Here is a 26325-nt window from a genome sequence, read left to right on the forward strand (position 1 = left end):
CATTCCTTGCACACATTCATCAACTAAGAGAAAACTGCAAGAGAGCATTGAATCTCCTTCGTACTCTATCCACTACTGAATGGAGTGTAGCTTGATCTTCATTGCTTCAACTTTATCTTGCACATATAATTTCAAAACTGGATTATAGGTCTCAAGTCTATGGTTCTGCAAGGCAGAATAACCTGAGATGGTTGGATCCTATCCATCTTCAGGGTATATGCATAATGTTTTTAACCTTTTTCAAAGAATTAATTTGTACAAACACATTTGACTGTAATTTTATTTATATGTAGATAATGCATTGCTTAACTTAATTTTTGTACATACATTACTTTACTTATTTATCTTTGACCCTGTGTATTGCTGTAACTTTTGCTGTAATAAACAATAGAGTATCTACTTATATGTAGATACTCTATTGTTTAAGTTAATTTTTGTACATACATATTATTACTAATTTATCTTTGTCTGTTTATGTACTGCTATAACTTTTACTATGCGTAGTATGACCTTTGTTGTTCTTGTGTCAATAAACCAACCAACCAACCCTCTTCTCCAAACTGTTGGCAAATCCTGTCCATAGTTTTGCTGATTATAAAGCATTCCATTTACATTTATTTGGCAAACCTTACAGTTCTGGAAATGTCCAATGTATTAGCTTCAAGATCTTTACATAAGCTAATCCGTCAAATTGATTTCCTTTGTTCTGTTGCTCACTGAGACAGGAACACCCTTGTCCCAGTGAAATTGAATATCAAAACTCAGTCTTTTATGTATGAAAGAACTCCTTTTTTAGAATAACATACAATGCTAACATTTCTGACACAAACATATCACATATATCCTCAGCTGCCAAAAACTTACAGCCTCCAGAAGCTGCACAAAAGATCTTTGTTTGTCCCACCCTGTATAGTCAGGGCTGTAATTACACTTTTCCTGAGGCACTAGACTGCTCTGGGATCCTTCCTCATTGTTTGGAGCCCTTAAATTGGCCCTGATTTTTGGGGCCCCCAGCTAGAGGCTTGTGCCTAAGTACAGCTCTGTGTGTAGTTGGAGACCTGGAGTGGCTTGAAAAATGTAGATCTGGATTATATGACCTTAGCCTGCCCTCGGTTCTAAATGTATAGTAATAGATTTACAGTTTTCATGAATGGGATTAACATTTAGGAGGGAAAAAACTTTTGAATTCAAACATATGATAATTCATTGTTGTTATGTGAATTGACAGAGAGGATGAATAAACTTTTGCAAGTTATATACTGTTAACAAATTATAATTTCTGTTAACCTGCTATAATTAATAATTGCACAATAATGCTCATTAATAATGTAATTGCAATATCATTTTGGTGTTAATGCATAAACTGAAAAGTTTGTGGGAATTTGCCTCTATTTTATTGGGGGCGTGCATAAAATCATTTTGTGTTTGTAAAAAAAAAAAGCCAGTGTTCCAAATGCATTAAAAATGATTGTTAAATATTTTAAAATTATTTTGCAGGCATGTTTACGTCAGGGACATTTTGAAACTGCTGCATCATATTTAATCATACTGCAGAATATGGAGAAGACTTCTGTTAGTCGGCAGCATGCCACTTTGTTGTTAGATTCTTCCTTGGATGCAGGAAAGTGGGAGGTATATATTTTTGTACTGTGTATTATCTGTGAAAATGTATTGTGAAATAACAAAAGACAAACTCTCCTTTAGACACTAGAATCACACTGACACTGTTTATCATAGATTCCTTAAATAGAAGAAATATCTGTAATATTGCTTTGAGCTAATGCTGAAAATTTTGTCATTTTTAACTTATAAATAAATACCTGCCAATTAGCATAATCAGAAAGAAAGGATTTTCTTCTTAATCCTAACAACAACACAGATAAATTTCTTAAGCTTATAAGAGTTTTCATTTAACCTCAGTAATCCCTCTTCAGTATCTGACCACTCCAGTCCACCCCCCCCCCCTTTCATATTGCTGTCTTACATTTGCTGTGACAGTGACATCTCTCTCTTTTCTCCTTCCTGCTTCTCTTCAGTCACATGACTCCTGACAAAGCAGATATGCTAGTTATGTAAATGAGTTCCAAACAAATGTCCATCTGTGATTTTCATGTAATACTTCTATTATTTTTTTTTTTTTTTCGACTATTGTGTGTTTTACTAAAGTATATTATTACACTTATTTATTTTCACCAAAATTAATAAACATATCTCTACAAATTGTAAACAAAGAAAATAAATTAATTCAATAACAGAATATTTATAAAAATTTTATAGTTCTATTATTTTTTCATAATACTACAATATTTCTTCATCATTCTTCTTCTTCTTCTTTCACTCTGCCTTATCCCATGTTAAACGGGGTCAGCGCACCAATCTTTAACCTTCCTCTTCCAAGTTCTCCGGTCCAGGGCATCCTTCGGACTCCATCCTTTCTCCCTAAGATCCTCTGTCATCTTATCCCTCCACCTGAGCTTGGGCCTGCCTCTTTTCCTCCTTCCCTCCAACTCCATATACTCCACTCGTTTACCAACATACTCCTCACCCTTCCTCTCAACATGTCCAAACCACCTCAGCCTACTTTCTTGTATCTTCTTGCCAATTGGTCCCACCTTAACCGTCCCTCTGATGTAGTCATTCCTTATCCTGTCCTTCTTTGTCACACCACTCATCCATCTCAACATCCGCATCTCCGCTACCTCCATCTTCCTCTCCTGTGCCTTGGTTATAGGCCACGTCTCCGCACCATGGAGCATCGCCGGCCTCACCACCATCTTATAGAGCTTTCCTTTCCTCTTACAACTCACTCTCTTGTCGCACAGGACCCTGCTCATCTTCCTCCAATTCATCCAACCGCATGTTATTCGGTGCTGTATTTCCTCATCCAGGTCACCATTCCTCTCGACAACCGACCCAAGGTACTTGAATTTCTTCCCTGAAATTAGCCTTTCACCCTGGAGTCGTATGACGATATCCTCGTCACTCCCCGTTGACATATATTCAGTCTTCACCCGGTTAATTCTCATGCCGCTCTCCTCCAATGCCTTTCTCCACTCTTCCAGGGTATTTTCAAGCTTCTCTCAGGATGATTCGCATAGAACAATGTCATCGGCAAACAGCATGCTCCATGGTGCCTCCTTCTTGACATCCTCCACTAGTACATCCATGACCAGGTCAAAGAGGTAGGGGCTCAGAGCTGACCCTTAGTGTAGCCCTACGACAATAGGGAACCCTTCTGTCATGCCGACACTAGACCTGACCTGAGTTTCTGTTCCCTCATACATCTCCTTCACCAACCTCATGTACTTCTCCAACACCCCCTTCTTCCTCATACACCTCCATACCTCCTGCCTGGCCACTCTGTCGTATGCCTTTTCCAGATCTATAAACACCATGTGCAGATCCACTTGCATCTCTCTATATTTCTCCATCAATCGCCTTAGCGCAAATATTGCATCCGTTGTCCCTCTTCCTGGCATAAATCCAAACTGCTCCTCACCAATTTTCGTTTCCTGCCGTAACCTTGCTTCAATTACTCTTTCCCATATTTTTAATGTGTGTGACATCAGCTTGATTCCTCTATAGTTGCCACAGTCTTGAACATCTCCTCTTCCTTTGTAGATTGGGACGAGAATACTTTTCCTCCATTCCTCTGGTATCTTTTCCTGTTGGGCTATTTTACACATCAGATCCCATAACATATCCACGCCCTCACTGCCCAAACTTTTCCATACTTCCCCAGGTATCTGGTCTGCTCCCACAGCCTTTCCATTCTTCATTTTTCTCAGTACCCAAACCACTTCCTCTCTACTTATGTCTTGCACCAGTCTCTCATTTACCTCTCCATCCTCGCACCTCTCTCTTGGATTCTCCTCATTTAGTAGTTTTCGGAAATATTCTTTCCATCTTCCTCTGATTTTGTCCTCGTCTTGTAATACTACTCCTGAGGCATCCTTTATCTGCTTGACTGATGTTATGTCTTTTGAGGCCTTATCTCTGGCTTTCGCTATTCTCAACAACTGAGCTTCGCCACCGTTTCTCTCCAGTTCTTCATAAACCTCATCAACTGCCCTCGCTTTCGCCCTTGCCACAGCTCTCTTTGCATTTTTCTTTGCTAATCTATATGCCTCCTTGTCAGCTCTAGTTCCAGTCATGTCCCATTTTTTCTTTGCCTCTTTCTTTTCCTTGATCTCCAACTGCACCTCCTCATTCCACCACCATGCCTCCTTATCCTCAGGTGGTCCCTTTCCTGATGTTATACCAAGCATCTCTTCTCCAATTTTTCTAATATTCTGACTATTAACGTCCCACCATTCTTCCACATCCTCTGGTAACTTCATTTCTTTCAATACCTCTTCTTTAAACTTATTCCTTGGTCCTTCTTCTTCCAATTTCCACCACTTTATTCTCCTCTGTACCCACCACTTCCATCTATTCTTCTTTTCCCCTTTTATATCACAGTCTACCACAACCAACCTGTGCTGTGCTGCTACACTTTCTCCATTAATCACTTTACAGTTTTTCACCTCCTTCAGATGTTTCCTACGGCACATAATATAGTCAATCTGACTCATTCTATCCCCGCTCTTATAGGTTATCAGATGCCCAACTCTCTTCTTGAACCACGTGTTAGCTATAGCCAGATCGAAGGCCACAGCATATTCTATGATTTTTTTTACCTTCTTCATTTCTTTCACCACTACTCCAACCTCCATGTACCCTTTCTTCACCACTTCGTCGCCTTCCTACATGCCCGTTCAGATCTGCTCCGACGATCACTCTCTCACCATCAGGGATTCCCATTACTACTTGGTCAAGTTCTCTCCAGAATGTCTCTTTCTCCTCATCATCACAACCTACTTGCGGGGCGTAGCCACACACTATAGTAGCCACACTTCCTCCCATCTCAAGCTTAACGCTCATAATCCGATCATTCTTCCGGCACACCTCGTAGACTCCACTCTTTAGCTTCTTATCGATGATAATTCCAACTCCGTTTCTTCCCTTCTCATTCACACCGCTATAAAACAGTTTATAACCCTCCGCCAGCTCCTTTGCTTTATTGCCTTTCCACCTTGTCTCCTGCACGCACAAGATCTTCAGCTTCCTTCTTCTCATCATGTCCACTATCTCCCTACTCTTCCCATTCATCGTACCCACATTCAGCGACCCGATTCTTACTTTACACACACTCTCTTTCTGTTGGACTCGCTTCTTTAGCTGAACCCATCCTTGGTTCAGTAGCCCTAGCCCACTTCTCACAGTCCTCGGGTGACAGAACTGCGTGTTGCTTACGGGGGACGCCCTAGCTGTGATCCTTTCTCTGTTATTTAATTTCTTCATCATTAGTTTCTCTTATTTAAACATTTTTGTAAATGTGCATCTACATAATTGAATACATCTACATATGATTACAAAATTAAATTCCTTCTTATTTTAGCATCTCTCCTTATTGTCTTTGTATTAATCTAAAATATTATTAAATATTTTAAAATTATTTTACAGGCATGCAAATAGATCTAAATGTATCTGAAAATTCTACTGAGCCACCCACCATGATATGTAATCAATGACCCGTGAGGAAGCTTGTAATTCACTCATAAAGGGGCAGGAAGGAGACTGTAAGATGATGATTTGTTGAGAAGGTTTCCGAGGTAGATATGATCAAATGCCTCAGAAGTGTCAAAAGTGAGAGATTTCTCCAAGTCTTTCTATGTCTTGTACCAAAGGTGGGCAAGGCAAGAGGAGATCTGCTGTAGAAAGATGGAATCCATATTGGTGATCATTAACTGATTAGTTCCCAGGTAGTGAGGAAGCTGATTGCTGATGAGCTTCATTAATTTTTGAAATATTGAAGTCAGAACAGTGGGATTATAATTTGATAACTGACTTTTTTTTCTCCCTTTTTTAGTGCCAGGCTGGAAAAAAACTTTGTTTTCATTCTGTTGGGTAGATGCCAAATGAGTATGACAACTTATGTAAGCAATTTTTTTTTTTTTTTACAGGATGCTAATTCTGTAAAGCACAAGTTTTGGATGCAACCTCTGGAACAGGATATTTATTGGTTTTTAAGACTAATGAATTTTCTGATATCTTTTTGGTGAGGAGGCATTCTGTGAGCAGTTTGTGGTATTATAGGAGCTTATTTACCTTGGTCATCTGTACAAGAGTTAGAAGTAATGTTTCTGAGAACTGCCGTATGTTTGAGTTATGTTATCATGGTAACATCAGGATGTCAGAGGGGTGAAAATAAGGAATGGTTGCCTTAACAGAAGACACCAAGGCCCAACTGCCAGTTGAGCAGGATGTGAACCTTAAAGATGCCCTTATGACACATTCTTTGGATTTGTTGATTTTCTTACACCTGTTTCAGACTAGTGTGGGCTGAAATTTTTGACTGAGCCATTGAATATGTGCTGTATATTTTATCTAGATTGCATAGGCACATTTTTACACTCTGAAATCGAAACTTTTCCAGAGAGATTGTCTATATTAGGAGAGCAGTAATGAAAAATAAAAGCTATAAAGTAAGGTAAGAAAATTTTGAGCCAGAGCTGATTGTAACGTGATGATTCCAGATCTGATATCATTTGGCAAGGAATGCCTCATTTGACAAAAGCACATATTCCTCCATTTTTTATGGAAGACATCATGCAGGAAGTAGTCATGTGTAGCTGAGGTGGACTGTAGACTTGTGAGGAATTTTAATATTTGTAAGTGGTAGTATACAACGTGGTAGAGCTATCAGCAGCAAGATTATACACCTGCTGATCAGAAAACCTTCAAATACATTATCATTGGATTCAGTCTCATGATCTAACCTGAAATGGAATGAGATACTTGCTCCATAATTTATTAATGCCAGTGTGTTGAGTATACCTGGCAAGGCCATTACCTACGTACATATGAGAAGAAAGACAGTAACAGAAACTGGGAACCCCCACTCTGGAGACAAAACAAGTGTTTCACTTAGTGTAACACTTGTTTTTATATGTACTATTATAGTGCAGCTGATGGATCCAAAATGAATCGGGACACTGGCAGACAAGATATCACAGTTTTTGGAATTTAATATGAAAGATTGTTAGATATTGTACATGGATGTGCATGTGACATTCAGTATTGATCCAGGATTGTTGTTTTAGTCTTGTGAACATACCTTAGAGTGTTGCACACTGAGATGTTGACTTTAACTGCTTCTACACACAAGGATGCATGTTAGAATGAGCTGTGTCACCTTGGGCAGTGTTGCCTTGTGCACATGTACAGTAGCAATTCTATCTGTCAGGAGTGTTACTCCTGACACTGCTGCTACTACTTTATTTATAATCCTCACACACACACACACACATATATATATATATATATATATATATATATATATATGTTTGATTGAAGATTTACTCAGTTTGATATCATATTTAAAAATTTTTTTAATGACTAGAACCGAGGTTTAAATACAAAACTTTAATTACACTACTAGTTTCGTTTTTAGACTTCATCAGGTGTGAGATAAACATATAATTACCAGTAACCAATCTAAAGGAATTGTTTTTTTTTTAAAACATAGAGTAATGTATCTAACACTGAAAAGAATAAAGGCTAGAGTTTAAATTGAAGAATTAACTGTGACTGTATCATTATGCACATGTATAGGATCTCGAGAGCACATATTGAATGGTTGAGCTGTGAGAATCTGGTAGGCTGTAGCTTAGGTTGTTATTAATATGGACAATATTGATAACTATCTCCTTAGACTCTAAAATTCTTCTCTCTGACTCGTCACAACATCTGTGTACGTTGAAAGTTTCATCCCAAAGTATCTGATGTGGAAATATATATATATATATATATATATATATATATATATATATATATATATATATACAGTAAAACCCCATTTATGCCCGTCGTTCTTAATCTGTTGCTTGATTTAGTCTACTACAGTTAATCCTTTCTTTCAGTTAGACCCCCCACCCATTCTCAATGTCGTTACTATGCTTAATCATGTGCACGAAATTCCCTTAGTCTAAACAGTAAGAGTTCTTTATTGATTTCTGAAAAATGTATTTATTTATTATGCCTGCGCCATCAGAAATCGCAGATAAGACTTAAACATCCTTCCAAAAAAAAATAAAAAACTCAGCAAGGCACAGAAATATCTCTTATAGTTATCACTATATCAAGCAACACAATACTCTGTTCTTCAGCCGTGGCTACTTATCTCCCAAGGTCACACAGGTTCGGTGTTTTTATGAGAAGTGCATTGGCATATAGGAATCAGTCAATTTATTTGACAAACAAAACAATTTATTCATGCTAATTAGAATACAATAAAGTTAACACTAAGCACACAATCTTTTTCCCAACTCAATACTTCTCAGCAATATTAACTTAGATCTTAAATTATCCAATCTAGTCCAACAATTCTCCTTAAAATAAACAAGCTAAGGTAATATTTGTGCCTATACTTAAGTCATACAATATAACAGACCTACACATACTATTCCACAGGCAAGCTTAGACAATAATTGACATTACGCACATTAACCTTGTAACAACGCTATCTTATTTCACACAACTAAGCAATTATTTCATAGCTAGAGCAATCTCTGCTACAAGTTCTGCTTTTAATTAAATCACATGTAATAGACCTTACTTGGCATCTAGTCCATATCAGTAGACCCTTGAGATCGTTATCATTGTCTTCCTTCTGATTCTTGCTTACACACACGGGGGCGCCATTTCCAACATCAACGAGGGCACTTCCACAAGCAGAGATCATCAGGAACCTTGGTGGCTGGAAATCTGGAATTTACTTTCTACACTGCATAACGACCCATCTAGCATCTTCGGGCGTCTGTTGGCTGGAAGGGGGTCCCTTGACCTAGAATTGGCAGGACATACTCAAACCGGGAGCCGGAACAGAAACTGGGCAAAAACGAACTTATCTAGCGACGAACATCGGAACGACCTCTCCTCCTAAGCAGTCTTCTAGCTAACTTGACTCGCCTTCTCCAAAATGAACCCTCTTCATTACAACAACTTTCCTCGAAAAAAACTTCCTGTCTCCCCTTTTCCTTTTCGATGTCTCCTTCCTTTTATGCTGCTCAATCAACCTTGGTTCTTGCTACTTTTTGATTCCCCTGGGTATTCATAGAGGTCTTTCCCCCCACCTTTTAGCTCGCTGTGTAAAGGCGGGAAACCCTGTACATTCTTGACCTTAGGTCTTATTCTTAATCCCGTCTGCGATATTTTTTTGTCTTAACAATCTATTGTTACAATTTCTTCAGACATTTTTTCTTTGTCATTTGTTGTTGTACAGCAAGTCATTAGTTAAATAATAAAATAAAAGTAGTTTAATCCTTTATCCAAGTGTGAGCAAACAAAGTTTTCGCCTGAAAGTATCTTCAGGACTGGGGTAAGGTGGTACAACACCAGGGCATCGGAAAACTTGGATAAAGGATTAAACTAATTTTACCACTTGGATAAAGGATTAAACTAATTTTATTATACTCTAACCAAGTGAAAAATAAACTTTCAACATCTTTCTCTAAATCCAGAGTAATTTATTAAAAAAGAGTGGCATGCCATTTGGCAACTCCTGTAGGTAGAGATGACCTGCTAATGCTTCTGCCTGGTATCTCCACTTGGGCCTGGCTCCCACTAAAGAGACCTCAATAAAGGTCTAAACTAGTCTGAGTAGTGGCCCCTCCCTTAATGCATAACATTAGACATATCCGCAGGGAGATGTGTTTTGCATTATAGGAGATACTGAGATAGGAGTGTTGGTAGCTTGCTCCACCTTTGCAATGAGTTGCCCTGGTGTTGTACCACCTTACCCCAATCCTGAAGATACTTTCAGGTGCAAACTTTGTTTGCTCACACTTGGATAATGGATTAAACTAATTTTATTATACTCTAACCAAGTGAAAAATAAACTTTCAACATCATTAGTTAAATATTAACCAAAATTACAAGTAGGTTAAATTAATTTGAATTCCTAAGTAAAATCGTTATAGAAAGAATCTAATTTAAATTTCTGTCTATACAAGATTTTACAACACCTTAGTTTCCCCAGTCTTGAATATATATTTCATTTGCAAACTTTGCTTTCTCACACTTAGATAACGGATTAAACCAAGTATATAATTTCTTGGTATCTTTAATTTATAGTATAACTAAGTGGAAAAACCTCCAACATCTATCTTAATCCAGAGTATTTTAATAATAAGGTCTGACACCTTTTGGCTACTTTTATAAGAAATTATGACTTTGGCATTACTTCAACCTTGGTATCACTTCTGAGTCTAGTTCACTCTGATGAGACTTCAGTTAAGGTCTAAACCAGTCTGGGTAGTGACCCCCTCTCATAATGCATAGCATTATACATACCTGTAAGGATTTGTGCTTTGTATTATGGGATACTAAGGCAAGTGATGTGAAGTCATCAGCTTCTATGTGAGTTGGCCCAGTCTTCAAAATATTTCAGGTGCAAACTTTGTTTGCTCACTTGGATAAAGGATTAAACCAAGTATATAATTTCTTGGTATATCTTTAATTTATAGTATAACCAAGTGGAAAACTTCCAACAATAGTTGTATACACAGTGGTGACTATGGCAATTTTAACAAAGGGCGTGCATCGTTGAGCTAAAAAAAGCCGTATTTCACACAAAAACTTTTATTAATTCAGCTTGTGTACAAATGCCAATCAAAAAGTATGAGTGGACAATCAACTTGTAAGGGCTATAATTTTTAAACAAATGTTTCATGATCTAAACATGAAATATTTGCACACAGTCATCTGTTTTAATTTATCTTACATAAGAAAAACATTTTTTAACTATCAAAATATAATAAGAATAAAATCTTTTATAATTGCACATATGCAATAGTCCGTATTTTTTATAAACAAAATAAATTTGTTTTGTTTGCGATATAAGTTTTTATGACAAACAATCTATAAATAATAAATAAATATTATCTAAACACAATAATAGTGAAATAGGTTATATTTCTCTTTTGTTTTTATACTTCAAGTAATAATCAAAGGTGCCAATCAAGGGGCATTTTTTAATTTCCATTTTTAACTTCTAACCACTTATACTGCATTTTGAAATACGATGCTTGCTTCTCATTCCAGCAATCTGGTAAATGATTTTCTTTTTCTCCTCCAACTTGTTGCATTGAATTCATTGAATCAATGTGCGTATTATTTTCAACTGCAGCAGAATCACTTTTCATTATTTTTTCTTTCCCAAAAAAATTTAATAAATATGACTGTCTTTTCATGTTTCACGGTTGAAAATACTTTTACAATTATAAAAATAAAATTTGCTGAATATACAGTTTTTAAATTTATTATTATTTTTAAATTTTAAATACAAACAATTGTTATACATCAGTGTACTGACGAACACAGAACTAATGTCCAGTGGAACAACCTGTTGATGACAGTTTTACGAACATTTGATTGGCTGCTGGTTTTATCATTCGATTGGCTACCAGAAGGGAGAAGAGTAAAGATAGCTCATGCACTTATTTTATTTTCAAACTTGGGTGCATTCGTTATAGAGGAGTTGAAACAATAACCTACACACTGCCAAATAGACTCATTTTTTTTATGTTACCATATGAATTTGTCGCTTAATATATTTCAAAAATTTTTTTTTTGAAAAAATAAAAAAGTAAACAAGAACAAGGTTCTAGCAAATTTCAGAAAAATTTAACAAAAGGTTTGCACGAGCCCATTATACAGTGTTCAAACCAATTTTAATTTATGAATCTGAGAGCTGAATTAGAAATAAAAGTCTTGATCAAAGACTGGAGACCACAGATATGAGAGGTCTGAGAAAGATTAGTGCACTGAATAGATGGCCTCATTGGCAGTATCATATTAAAAACAAGGATATTAGGGGGAAAAAATTGACATTGTTAGCATTTAGGGATGTGTTAGCAGAACTAATCTCAAGTAGTATGGCCACTTAAAGAGAATGGGAGAGGGAAGATAAGCTAAACAAGTCTTTGCTGGGATGGCAGGAAAAAAAAGACCAAAATGTAGGTGGATTGATATAGTACAAAGTGCCTTAGAAGACAGAAATATATGATCTGATAATATTGGAATGTTGACATATAACAGGCTAATCTGGAGGAAAAATTGTTGATAGGAAGTTTGTAATGATGTAACTTTTCATGTAGTACTATCATAAGATCCTTTACTCCCCCCCCTGAGGGTATGATGTCAGAAATTTGATGATGATCTTGCAGACTTGTACTGAATTTATTCAGAAGCATAACATCTGCATAAAGTAAAGAGCTAAGATTAACATCACCATAAGAGATACCAAATTCGAAAAAAATACTACTATTTATTGTTTGAGAGCACAACTAGTTTTTTCTTCTAAGAAAACTTCATTGGATACATAACATGAAAAGAGAAATACAAAAATGTTCATTACAAGAGAAAGAATTAATTTGTAGTTGTTGTTTCTCTTGTAATGTATATTTTTTTATTTCTCTTTTCGTGTTTTGCACTGGATGAAGTTGAGTAAGAAGATGAAACTGGTTGTATGCTCAAATACTAAATAGTATTTTTTATTTTATTTTAGTATCTCTGTTTCCAGTGATTAAATTAAGTTTCTCTATAGTACTAATATACTATGGGTTGACTAACCCCCCCTTCCCCCCCACACATGCATGCATTGTTCCTAGAGAAACTTATTCATATTTGTTTTCAAGATCTGTATATATTGCATTTCTTAGGAAAAACATGAGAGGAGGCTTAATGAGTGAAGTAGTATGCTTAAATGGAGTCCTTCATTTCACATAACATTGCATGAGCTACAACATTAGGGGGAGAGAGGAGAGAGAGAAGTGTTCTAGCAGCAAGCAAGATGGTAATGAAGAGTTAAAAGAAGTTGTAAAAAGAAAGGAATAATAAAGAGAATATTATTGACCAAAAAAAAAATTATGACAATATTTATACATTGCTTCCATGATTAGGAATATGCATGATGGGTACGTGACTAATTCTTGTTTTCCTGGCGCAAAAAAAAATTAAATATTAGTGATGCCATCAGATTGAAGGGATTTTATGAATTATATGCAAAGAAATGTTTCAGTACAGAACTAGACTGGAGAGAATGAGAGAGGGGGGGGGAGGAGGGTGGTGGATCAATATTCATGCACGTATCAATTAATTTAAAATATTAATTTAAAACTTTTTTGGATTAAGATATAGTATGCATTGTTAATTTCCTTCAGTAATACTATTATGAATAATCAATATACAAACCTTACCACCAAAAAAAAAAAAAAAAATCTACAAACAGAATGTGTCATTACATTGTGAATGACATTGATTTATCTACATTCAAACAAACTAGCCAAACACTTAGCCAAAGTGCTTACCCAGTATATTGGCAACACCACTCCACATATTAAAGACTCTGTCCACTTTAAGGCAAGTATAAAAAATCCTCGCACTCCAACACAATAACATAATGGTCAGCTTTGACATCTCTCTATTCATTAATGCTTCTCTGAAAGATACCTTATCGAAGCACAATTCCTTCTGATATCTCAGTCTTCTTGAAGTTCACCCTGAACCTATATTATTTTATTTGGCATGGAAAACACATGGTTCTGAGGCTCTTAACACCTTCCTAATGCATCATAATTATCAGCATCCCAGGATCTAGTTCACCTTGGAAAAAGAAAAAAAATAATACTTTCTCGTTCCTAGACATCTTGATTGCAATCCAATTTGATGGATCTTTTCTGAACTGAATCCCTGACTTTGTTTGCTGAAAGCCAGAGATTCAGTTTACACACAAGCAGATACATTTGCCATCACAAACTCCCCCATTCCTCCCAACAGTATGGGAGTATTTAAAATCATAAGGCAAAATTAATTAGCTCCAATAATAATGACCTAACCAGTGAACATGAACACATTCACATACCCACTGGCTAAGAGGGTATTGTGAACACATTCACATTACCTTAGCCAGTGGCTGCAATCTCCACCAAATCCAAAGCATAGTAAAATCCTGAAACCACACTCCTTACCCACACCACTCAGAACAGAGACTACACCAAACCTATTACTTCCATATATCCAAGGCATATCTGAATAACTGATAAAAATTCTAAAAAAAAATAAAAACATTAACTATTTCCAAAGCACATATGAAACTGGCATCTTTCATTCACTTCTCCAAAGGCCTGCCAAATGTCTACCAGGTTCCATGCATTTTGCATTTGTAAGCTCTTCTCTTATAGCCAAACAGGCAGAGCAGAACACCAATCCTGGATTCAATTTTCATTATCAATTAATCGAACAGCCACCGTAAAACTGTCGGGGATAAAATTAGATGAAAAGAAGATGCAGAACACACCAGTTTTCTACCTTGAAACATAATGGATGTATTATTGCTGATCCCAAAGCTATTGCAGACACTTTGGCCAAAAACTTTTCCAGAATCTCAACAACAGCCTCACATCCTCCTGAATCTTTAATATTGAAAGAACTCCAAGAGAAACAGTGATTAAGCTTCTGTATCAATAGTACAAAGCCATTCAATCAGCCATTTGTTAAAGAGGAACTCAGGAGAGCCCTTTTGTTATCTCACCCTAGTGCAGTCAGCCCCTAATGACATCCATTATGAGGTGACAAAACACCTTCCATAACCTTTTATGAATCTACTTCTCTTACTATAGAACAGAATATTTACAGAGGAAGAGTTTCCTGACTCTTGGCATAAGTTGATGGTCATTGCTATTCCAAAGCTAGGAAAGGATCCAGCTATGGCCAACAATTATTGTCCCATTGCTCTGATTAGCTGTCTTTGTAAGGTCTTGGAAAAAATGATAAATGCAAGGCTTCTCTGATACTTAGAAAGTAACAAACTTCTTTCCAACACAACGTGGCTTTCGTAGACACCGATCAACCTTGTACCATTTGATCTGCTTAGAAACGTATAAGAGACACTTTCCTGAAACAAGAACATATATGACACAGCCTTGAGGATGTCACATTAAAGGACCTGTTTAATCAGGAAGGGGGTACCTTCCTGTTTTTATTAAGAACTTTCTGTCCAGCCCATGTGTTCCAAGTCTGAGTGAGTAACACGTTATCTCGATCACATCAAGAGGGGGGGGGGGTCCTCAAGGCTTTCTTATGTATGACCCTCTTCATTATTAAAGTGAACTCAGTTACTGAACAGCTTCCTCCCATAGTAGACAATTGTCTTTATGTCAATGATTTCACAATTTACTGTCACTCCTGCAATGTGCAGGTCATTGAAAGACAACTTCAACAAGCAATCCTGTCTCTTCATGGCTCTTTGTCATGGCTTCAGGTTATCTGCTGGAAAAAACATCTGTGTACACTTCTGCCTAGAAATGCACCCTCCACCCCAATGCTGATTGAAGAATGCAACAAGCTAGTATCCCCGTAGTTCCAGAGGCCAAGTTTCTGGGAACTCATCTTTGTTTTACACACATCCGTCATCTTTGGGATATATATACAAAAAAAGCATTGAACATCCTCTGCACTCTATCCTCTACTGAATGGGGTGCTGATCAATGTTCCTTGCTCCACATTTATTGTGAACTTGTACATTCAAGGCATGATCAGCATTCCAGGTTTACAGTTCTGCAAAGGAGAGCATGCTCCAGTGGTTGGATCCTATCCATCATCAAGTTATCCGATTAACTGCCGATGCTTTTTTGCACATCACCCATTCAAAGCCTTTATGTTGAATCAAATGAACCCCTTTTATCGCTTAGATGAAAATATATGTCTCTTAATTATGCTCTAAAAATAAATTCCCTTCCAGATCACTCTACATAGACTAGTCTCCTTTCTGTGTGTTGGGCAGTTCCTGTATCACACACACTAGACTGCCATCGGACCTTTTTAAAGAAGCTATTGCCATGAGTGCTGACAATGTTATCTGCATCAAACAAAATGGCATTCCTCCATGACAGACTTTCACCTCATCCTACATCCTCTCACTTTGTAAACTACAGAAGTCTCATACATCCTCATCTGTTTACCTTCAATTGTTCAGTATACATAGAACAGCCCACTCTGATTTCTTGCCCATCTATACTGATGGTTCAAGATTAGAGATCTCCATTGGCTGTGCTACTGTGTTCCCTAACATTACAATCTCTAACCAGATCCCACCTGATTGCAATAACTATACAGCAGAATTGCATGCTATTCACTTGCACTTGTGCATATCATAGAAAATTCCTATCAGAAGTGCATAATTTATACAGACTCTTTGAGTTCTTTACATGCTATCTCCTCTGGTGTATAATTCCACACCCAGTGCTTGGCAAAGTGCTTCAACTCTTGCACAAAATAAAGACTCTTAATTTTGATATTCAGTTATATTGAATTCTCAGCCACATTGCAGTTAAGGGAAATGACATCTTACATGCAGCTGCTGGATCAGGTCACACTTTTTCAACTCAGGTCAGTATATGGTACAACACTGTCTGACTGTGCCATATACTGACTACGGACAGTTTATAAAATCAAAGTTAATTTAATTTTATTATTATTTTTTTATGTTGAGCCCATACACAAGAAGTTGGTTGATCAACCTATAGTACAGGGTGGCCATAAAATAACTTTCCCTCTTTGGAGGCATCTGTAGCTAAAACCAATAAACGGAATGAGACCAAATTTTATATTGAGACTTTTGAAGGCATGGGAGATGGTTTCAGCAAAAAAAGATTTAGTACCAAAAGTCGCCGATAAGATAGGGGAAATTTTGGTGCTGGCAGAGCTGAAAGCAAGCGGATAATTACATTAAAGGCAGTTAAAATGGAATAATAACATTTCAACAGTGTAAGCAACAGCTGCGTCACTCATTCCAGCTGGATATGTGGTGCTCTACAATGATAATAAGAATAATAATAATTAAACTAAAACAACAACTTGCAAGAGACACAGAAATTAATGTAGTGATTGAACTCACAGGGAATAATGTTTTATTCATCAGAATCAGAGTCCCCTGGACCACATACACGATTTTCAATGTGCTGACCTTTCTTGTGTACAACAAATTGCATCTGGTGTGTGACATGCTCTACAGCTGAGTGTAAGGAGTTGGATTGGATGTTCATAACAGCCCATTTTATGTTCTCTTTCAAGACATGCAAGTTGGGAACACCATCAACATACACAACGGATTTCAAATACCCCCACAGCCATAAGTCACATGGAGTGATGTCCGGGGATCTAGGCGGCCATGCCATCGGAAAGAACTGAATGATAACCCTCTCATTACTGAAATGCTGGCATAAAAGGCACTGTACTGAACGTTCAATGTATGGCCATGCTCCATCCTGCATAAAAATTATGGAGTCCAAACATTGTCTTTGCTGCAATACAGGAATGACAAAATTTTCCAGCATTTGTCGATAAATCTCTCCAGTAATGGAACAGGTTACAGGACCTGTAGGGGTAATACGCTCAAAAAAGTATGGTCCTATTATGAAATCTGCTGTGAAGCTACACCACATGGTTACTTTTGGAGAATGCAGTGGTACTTGCAAGATCGCTCGGGGATGTTCGGATGCCCAAATTCTGCAGTTGTGAGTGTTGACCGACTCATTTAGATAAAAATGAGCTTCATCACCCCACAATATTCTCCAAGGTAAGTCATTGTCGACGTTCATTCGGGCAAGAAATGTTAGCTCGAAGGTCATGCACTTATCGTAATCTGCAGTAGTTAGTGCTTGCACATGACCGAACTTATACGAATAGAAGTGAAGCATTTTCCGTAAGATTTTCCAGACTGTACCATAAGTCATATCAAGTTCGCAAGCTATGGCACGAGCACTTGGATCAGTACTGGTCCCTGTGTCGTCGAACACCATAGTAGCAACGTTTTTACTGTCTCTTCTTGCACTGCTTTCCGTCCTCTGCCAGGTCTAACTCCTAGTGATCCAGTTTCTTCAAACTTCTTAATCATAGCTCTCAGTGCTACAACTGACATAGGACCTGTATGCTGGTTATGAAGCCTTCTAAATTCCCTAAGGGCAGCTACAGCATTGCACTGTTTAAGGTAAAACAACTTAACAAGTAAAGCATGCTGAGGCAAGGCAGGATACATATTAAGCACAATTCATCAGTCATTCGAATAACTGCCTGAACGTTCCCAGTCACTTTTTAAGTGGAATTGGTGGCGCTGCTATCACATACGCACAGTAAAATTTGCATAATCCTTTTTACCTGTGTTTACTGCAAATATTTGACTGCTTTCGGCTCCGCCAGCGCCAAAATTTCCACTATTGGTGACTTTTAGTACTAAATCTTTTTTTCGTGGAATTCATCTCTCCATGCCTTCAAAAGTCTCAATATAAAATTTGGTCTCATTCTATAACTAAGATGAAAAGCCAAACGGCTATTTTTTCTCGCGAGGTTGATAAGTAAAGGGGATAAAAATCCCTTATTGTTTTTCAGCCAGTATGCGAAACTAAGATCGAAAACTACGATCTAAATGTTTCATGCCGACGAACTGTTGGCAGATCCAAGCGTAAGTGACCACTTGGTAGTGCCACACCAAGGCAGCTCGATGCAAAGGTGGAGCAAGCTCCCTCACTATCCTTGATATTTTTTCATAATGTAAAAACACACAGCTCCTAGGAGTTGTAGAACTGCTTTACATTATGAGGAGAGGTCACTACCCAGACCGGTTTCAACCTTTTTTGAGGTCTCATCAGTGAGTAGCTAGACTTAGATAATATCAAAGTTTAAGTGAAAAGAACTTACATACCTTCGCTATACAAATGCCAGAAAGGTGTGCCACTATAACATATTATAACTAAGATGAAAAGCCAAACGGCTATTTTTTCTGACGAGGTTGATAAGTAAAGGGGATAAAAATCCCTTATTGTTTTTCAGCAGTATGCAAAACTAAGATCGAAAACTACGATCTAAACGTTTCATGCTGATGAACTGTCGGCAGATCCAAGCGTAAGTGACCACTTGGTAGTGCCACACCAAGGCAACTCGATGCAAAGGTGGAGCAAGCTCCCTCATACGCTTGGATCCACTGACAGTTCGTCGGCATGAAACGTTTAGATCGTAGTTTTCGATCTTAGTTTCGCATACTGGCTGAAAAACAATAAGGGATTTTTATCCCCTTTACTTGGTCTCATTGTGTTTATTGCTTTTAGCTACAGATGCCTCCAATGTGGAAAGTTATTATGGCCACCCTGTATATTAGTACTGTATATGGTTAGTGGGTTGGGAAAGGAGAAACTTGTTTTTACATTTGATTTAAAAGCCTGTATATTGTATTCCTTGGGAAATACATCAGGGGAAGGACTGTTCCACAGTACAACATAGCAGGGATGGAGGAAGAGGAAAAGAAACTTGTTCTGTGGGGATTTCAAGGTGTACTCTGAAAGGATGTGTTCTAATGCCTTAGTGTTGAGTGGAGGATTTATTGATGCTATTTCAGATGAACATTTGCCATTGAAATATTTGCAAAGACCAAACGTCTGTGTGGAAGTGGGGGGGTAGTGAGTTGGTAAGAGATGGGTCATTTATTAATCTATTAGCTCTGTTCTCTACTGAGTCAATCATTTTGAGGGAGCTTTTAGGAGCCCAACTCCAAACGTGAGAGCAGTATTCAATTGCTGGGCAGATTTGTGATTTGTATAAAGTTAACTGCTGTTCAGAGATGAAGTGATGTCTTGAGTGAAAGAGAAAAATCCTAATTTTTCAGAAGCTGAGGATGCAATGGTTGTGATGTGCTTATGCTAGGAGAGGCTTAATGTCAGGGTAATTCCAAGAAGAGAAATCTCATCTTGTCTGGAAATTCGAGTGTTATCAAAAATAATACTGAAAAAAAAATGGTTCTTTTTTATGAGAAATAAGACAGAACTGGGTTTTTACTAGCATTGAAATTGATCTTAGCCCTATTGGAGGATGGATTCGAATAGAAATACTCCTGGTAGGAAGCACTGACAAACAAATTGTATATGAGATCAAACCTCAAATTAAGCTTCAGCAGTCTAGTCAACGTACAGAAGAGAGCAAATAGTTCTTGCTAGGCTCTGCATAGTTCAGTCATCTCACATACATTTTTATTTACTGAGAGCTGATGACCCACTTATGTGTAAGAAATGCAACACCTGTCTCTGTGTTAGTCATATTCTGGTGGAGTACTTGCACTTCACACGAGAGAGGAATGACATTTTTACTTACTGGCCAAGCACTATACACTCAGACAGATTGCACAACGTTTTTTAGATTTTTAAAAAACACTAATTTATTTAAAGATATTTGATTATGGATTTCTAGAAAATAAAAAAATACTAAAGATAATCCTCATATAACGTGGTATTTGTACAATGTGGTTTACAGATTGTAGTAACCTTTTATCTTTTCATATGTTTTTCACCGCACGACTTGAAAATCAAATTTTATCTTCATTATATTTGTGTCTGCCTGTATCGCCCATGTATATCATGCATTTATATAAAGGGGAAATACCCTTTATCACGCATGTACATCAATTGTTTACTGTATAAAGTGTTTTTTGTTGAAAATTGTCTTCATTTTCTGCCAGGAAAGAGCATTAAAAACCATAAGTGTGTTAATCTCAAGCTGAGCACTTTATTTTCTAGTGAGTTACATACATAATTAATATGTAATCCTTTTTTTTACGTAAAAAATATTTTTATAGTAATGGCCACAAACTGCAACGAAAGGGAAAAACCAACATTGAAAAGAAAATTTATTTCTCTTGAAGGAAAAATTTAAAATCATGGATCGGTTGAAAAATGGAGAAAAACCAGGAGTTTTTACAAAACCTGAATTTAAATGAATCAACAATTCGAACAATCAAGCAAAATGAACATAAAATCTGAGAAAGTGTTATTGCTGGATCAATGATAAGTGCAAAATGTGTTGCTTGTGTATGCAATATTCTAATTGGAAAAATGGAAAAATCTCTAATGATTTGGATAGAAGATTGCACTCAAAAGAAGATTCCTTTGGATTGTCTTTATTGAAATCTTATTAAACAAAAAGCTCTCAAAGTTTATAAACATTTATAGTGCAGACTAGGTGTTCAATCTGGATGAATCCAGGTTATATTCGGAGGGAAAAATGCAAAAAATGGACCGATGTTTCAAAAAATGAACGATCAGCTCCTGGCTTCAAAGTTTCCAAAGATAGAATTACTCTGCTGTTTTGTAGTAATGCATCAGCTGATTATACGACAAAATCAATATTTATTAACAGATCCTCACATCCTCCTGCTATGAAAGATTAAAATATGCACTTTATTTTATTTTGCCTAAAACATTTAAGCATTATGTGCAGTGAAGTTTGCAAGAATGCTAAACACTGTGTAAAACTAGCTAAACAAAAGTCATGGGAGGACTTTGGCAAGAGTATAGAAAATAAATATCAAGAAGGTGGCAAAATATTCTGGAGGTTGTTGAAGAAGCTTAAGAATGGAGGAAAGAGTGCTGTAAAAGGAATTAGAGATGATAAAGGTGACATGAAAACGGGAGAAAAAGATATCCTTGAAGTATGGAGTAATTACTTTGAAAAACTGCTAAATGAAACAAGCAGTGATGACAGCACAGTGGTAAAAAAACACTGACCAGGCATGCAGTCAGGAATACATATCCATACTAGAAGTAGAAAAAGCCATCAAAGGCTTGAAATGTGGAAAGGCAGCAGGAGTAGATGATATTCGATCAGAAATGCTGAAGTATGGTGGTATAAAAGTCATACAGTGGCTGCACTGCATAGTTCAGAGGGACGAATTCCCGATGATTGGAGTAGAGCTCTCATAGTACCCATATATAAAAAGGGAAATAAAACTGAATGTGAGAATTAAAGAGGTATTTCTCTATGAGTGTTCCTGGCAAGATCTATGTATACTTCAGAAACAGTTGAGAAGAATTGTGGAAAAAAAGCTTGGTGAAGAACAAGCTGGATTCAGGCCAAATAGAAGCTGTCAGGATCAGATCTTCACTTTACGACAAATAGTTGAGAAAGCATGGGAATATAACAAAGATCTGTATTTAAGTTTTGTCGATCTGGAAAAGGCATATGACAAGGTGCCAAGAGAGAAGCTATTCAACACACTACAGTTATATGGTGTCAATGGGGCATTATATCAAGCAATGCTTAGTCTGTATTTGAGTTGTAAGTCAGCAGTTAGAATTGAAGGAAGTACAGGAAGATGGTTTAATGTTAAATCTGGTGTGAGACAAGGATGTACATTATCCCCTCTGTTATTCATTATCTATATGGATCACATTATCAAGGAAAGTGGTATTAAACATGATATCAGAATTGGAGATGTTAATGTCAGCTCTTTGCTTTATGTGGACGATGTTATACTTCTAAATAAATCCGCTACAAGTTTGCAAGATTCTCTGACTAAATTGAATAACTGTTGTAATAGATATGGTATGAAGGTCAGCATTAAAAAGACGAAGACAATGAAAATAGGTAGAATTGTTGAAAATGTCAACTGTGTTGTGAACGGGGAACCTGTGGAACAAAGAAAACATTTCAGCTACTTAGGCATGATTTTTACTGAAAATGGTAAATTAAATATGGAAATAGACAACAGAATCAACAAAGCTGGTATGGTACGCAGTCAATTGAATAAATTCATATGGAATAAGAAAGAAATTAATTGGAACACTAAATTAGCTGTATATAAGACAGTGTTCAAACTAGTTTTAACCTATGGATCTGAGAGCTGGGTCAGAAGTAAAACACTTGACCAAAGACTAGAGACCACAGATATGAGAGTCCTGAGAAAGATTAGAGGTGTGAACAGATGACATGAATGGCAGTATCATATTAAAAACGAGGATATTAGGAAAGAACTTGACATTGTCAGCATCCATGAATGCGTTAGCAGAGCTAATCTCAGGTGGTATGGTCACGTAAACAGAATGGGCGAGGAAAGATTAGCAAAACAAGTGTTCTCTGCCAGGTTGGCAGCAAAATGACCCAGAGGATGACCAAGATATAGGTGGATTGATACGGTACAAAGTGCTTCTGACAATAGAAATATAAGATCTGATAATGTTGGAGTCTTGACAAGTAACAGACTGATTTGGAGGAAAATTGTAGATAGGAAATTAATGATGTAATTTTTTTCATGTAGTACTATCATATCCTGTACACCCCTTGTGGGTACATGGCAGGAATTTGATGATGATGATGTGCAGTGAAGTTTACGTACAATTTGTAACTTTTATAATTTTATACTATATATTTGTTTCATAGTTTGTATGTTTTCTTAACTTACATGAATTACCCCTAAATTAAATAAAAATATATTTTTATTGGATATGTCATTGTTGTTTATATAATTAAAAAAAAAAACGATTTCGGACCATAACCCTACTTTTCTATGTGATCTGAGTCTAGCATAACGCGATTTATATAATGCGGAATTTCTATGGAACCTAACAACCGCGTTATACGAGGGTTACCTGTATTTATTATTTGAGCACACAACTACTTTTGTCTTCTTACAAAACTTCATTGGGTACATAACGTGAAAAAAGAAATACAAAAATATACATTACAAGAGAAACAAGTTAATTTATAGTTGATTCTCTTGTAATGTATATATTTGTATTTCTTTTTTCATGTTATGCACCCAGTGAAGTTTGTAAGAAGACAAAAGTAGTTGTGCACTCAAATAATTTTTTTTTTTTTTTTTTTTTTACTTTGGTATTTCTTATAGTGAATTTTAATCTTAGCTCTTTGCTTTAAGTAGATGATGTTATACTTCTGAATAAATCTAGTACAGTACAAGTCTGGATTTGGATTTAGTATGGGTCTTGATAGAAACTCTATATATAACTTTCAGATTAAATTTTACCTTCACTCTTTTGAGTCATATTTAGTGTTTAATTATATTATTGATAAATTTTCACAATACAGTTTAATAATGTTTAGAATCACAAAGATCATCTAGTTTATTGTGAATAGTATATATGTGTAGATATTATTAGTATGTGTCATGTGAAAATGTTACCTATTTCTTCTCTTTGATTATAAATATTTTATTTAAACATTGAATAAGTTACTATAAGGAGTAACAGAAACTAAATTATATCTTATACTATCAGTGTTTTTGATTATTGTAACAGCTATTTTCTGCAAGTTTTATAAGAAAAGTTAATTTTATTCATTGCTTATTCTCTGTTGTTTGCAATTCGCAGTGCCATATTTTTATAATGGCTTTTGTTTTATAGCTTTCCAATGATTTAGTGAGGTTTTTAAAAGCAATAGGTAAGTTTGTAGATGTAATTAAATAACTTTTGATGTATTCTGTTTTATGTATTACTTCAGTGTTGTTATTATTATATAATCATCTCCATGGAGTCTAAAGGCTCATGATAGATCCACACTAAATCATGTATCTACCATACTTCTCCTTGCTTGCTCACTGATAAAGCACTTGCAAGATTCTGCAACCTATTCTACTCTTTGACTGCTTTCCATGCAAAAAATTTAGTCTACCCTTGCTAACCATGTGCTTCTCAATTTCCAGGGATGAACTGCACTTCCTTGTTCTTTCTCTCCCTCTCATTCTAGTCATATACTAAAAAATTTCCTCTGCATCAATTCTATGTTATTCTTTTAGCAACTTATACATTTCTGTTATACCCTCTCTTTTCTGCCTATCAAACTTTTCTACACCCCACAAACTTTCCGTCTTCCCTCATAGGACACATTCTGCAGACCATCACTATTTTGGTCACTCTTCTCTGAATCTTTAAAACCCAGGAAACCTAGGCAACCAGATCTGATAACAGTAATCCAGATGGCATCAAAGCATTATAAAGAGAGATAATAGAGAGATAATATTCATCAATAACCATCTAATCTGATGAGTGACTTTTGCAGTATGCCCACTGAACTTGAACTCCCCGCTGTCCACTATCACCTGAAAATCCTTAGGCTCATCAGTTTTCTGTATTCCAGTTTCATTAGTGTAATCTTTTCACCCAAAATGCATGATCCTACACTTTTCCACATTTTTTTTTTTATGGCATGCATATTTTAACGGTGTTCCTTTGTCCACATTAAACTGGCACCCATTAACCTTTACTCATATTGTCAGTCTGTTAAATTCATTCTGCAAGATGTCTTCATCATCTTGATTAACTATTACTCTAATATTTTATATATGATTCTTGCCTGATAAATCACTGTGGACATGTCACAGCATGGAAACCTCAATTCATTAACTTTTACTCTGTCCAATTTTGCATCATTGGCAAAATTGGACAATCCCCTTCAAATCATTTCCTTTATCAATATACAAATTAAATAGTAGCTCAAGTACATTGCTCTGTGGCACACTACTAGTCACCTGCCTTCTGATTTCTACTCCTTCATATGCTACTCTCTGGTATCTATCTATCAGTCTCTCTCATATCCATATTATCAGCTTCATATCTATTTCCATTTGCTCCAATTTAGTTAACAGCTAATGTGAACATGAAGGTGGCTGATGGACAAATACCAAAGAGGGATGATAACTTCCTTATCCCTTCTCATCACTGTGTGTTCTTCAATAACCAACTAATTCATTGAGATACTTTGGCCACTTTTGCAGTATGCCAACTAAACTTCACCTTCCTGGAGTTCATTTTCATAAGTGTAATTTTGTAATCTTTTCAGTCAGCGTACATAGCCCTACACTTGTCCACATTAAACTGGCACCCATTATCCTTTTCTCATGTTGTCAGTCTGTAGTCCAAGTACTTTCCTCAGCAATCTCACTGACACTCATATTTTTCCACCCTTCCTCTGCAAAGTTCATCAGTGTCATCATCATTTTGCTATTCCCTTTATCCAGTTCATCCGTTACTCTCTTATACAAGAATGAGTAAATTACTAAGACATGACTTCACAAATCCGTACTATCCCCATAGAATATCATATTTTTATCCACACATGAATTTTATCTTTAGCCAACTTTTCCATTATCTTTATTACCATTCTTAAGTTACTGATCAGTTTATAATTTGCTACCTCTACTATTGGAGCTTCAGGATCTTATCATCATTTTGCAAAACAAGTGTTCTCTGCCACGTTGGCAGGAAAACGACCCAGAGGAAGACCAAGATATAGGTGGACTGATATGATAAAAGCACCTTAGAAGTTAGAAATATAAGATATGATAATGTTGGAGTCTTGACAAGTAACAGACTGATTTGGAGGAAAATTGTAGATAGGAAGTTAGTAATGATGTAAATTTTTCATGTAGTACTATCATATCCTGTACAC

General features: G+C 36.4%; 1 protein-coding gene across 1 annotated transcript in view; it reads left to right on the plus strand.

Moving 5' to 3' along the window:
- The window catches only part of Rich (Guanine nucleotide exchange factor subunit Rich), a 456640-nt gene that overhangs the window by 309174 nt on the left and 121141 nt on the right, over positions 1-26325 (plus strand). The window contains exons 25-26 of the mRNA XM_090404468.1: positions 1498-1632; positions 24282-24318. Of these exons, the coding sequence (XP_090260594.1) occupies positions 1498-1632; positions 24282-24318 (172 nt within the window). The remainder of the gene's footprint in view (positions 1-1497; positions 1633-24281; positions 24319-26325) is intronic.

Source organism: Typopeltis vanoorti, chromosome 14, assembly GCF_054136105.1.
Source record: "Typopeltis vanoorti isolate ZY-2024b chromosome 14, IOZ_Tvanoo_1.0, whole genome shotgun sequence".
Lineage (NCBI taxonomy): Eukaryota > Metazoa > Arthropoda > Arachnida > Uropygi > Thelyphonidae > Typopeltis > Typopeltis vanoorti.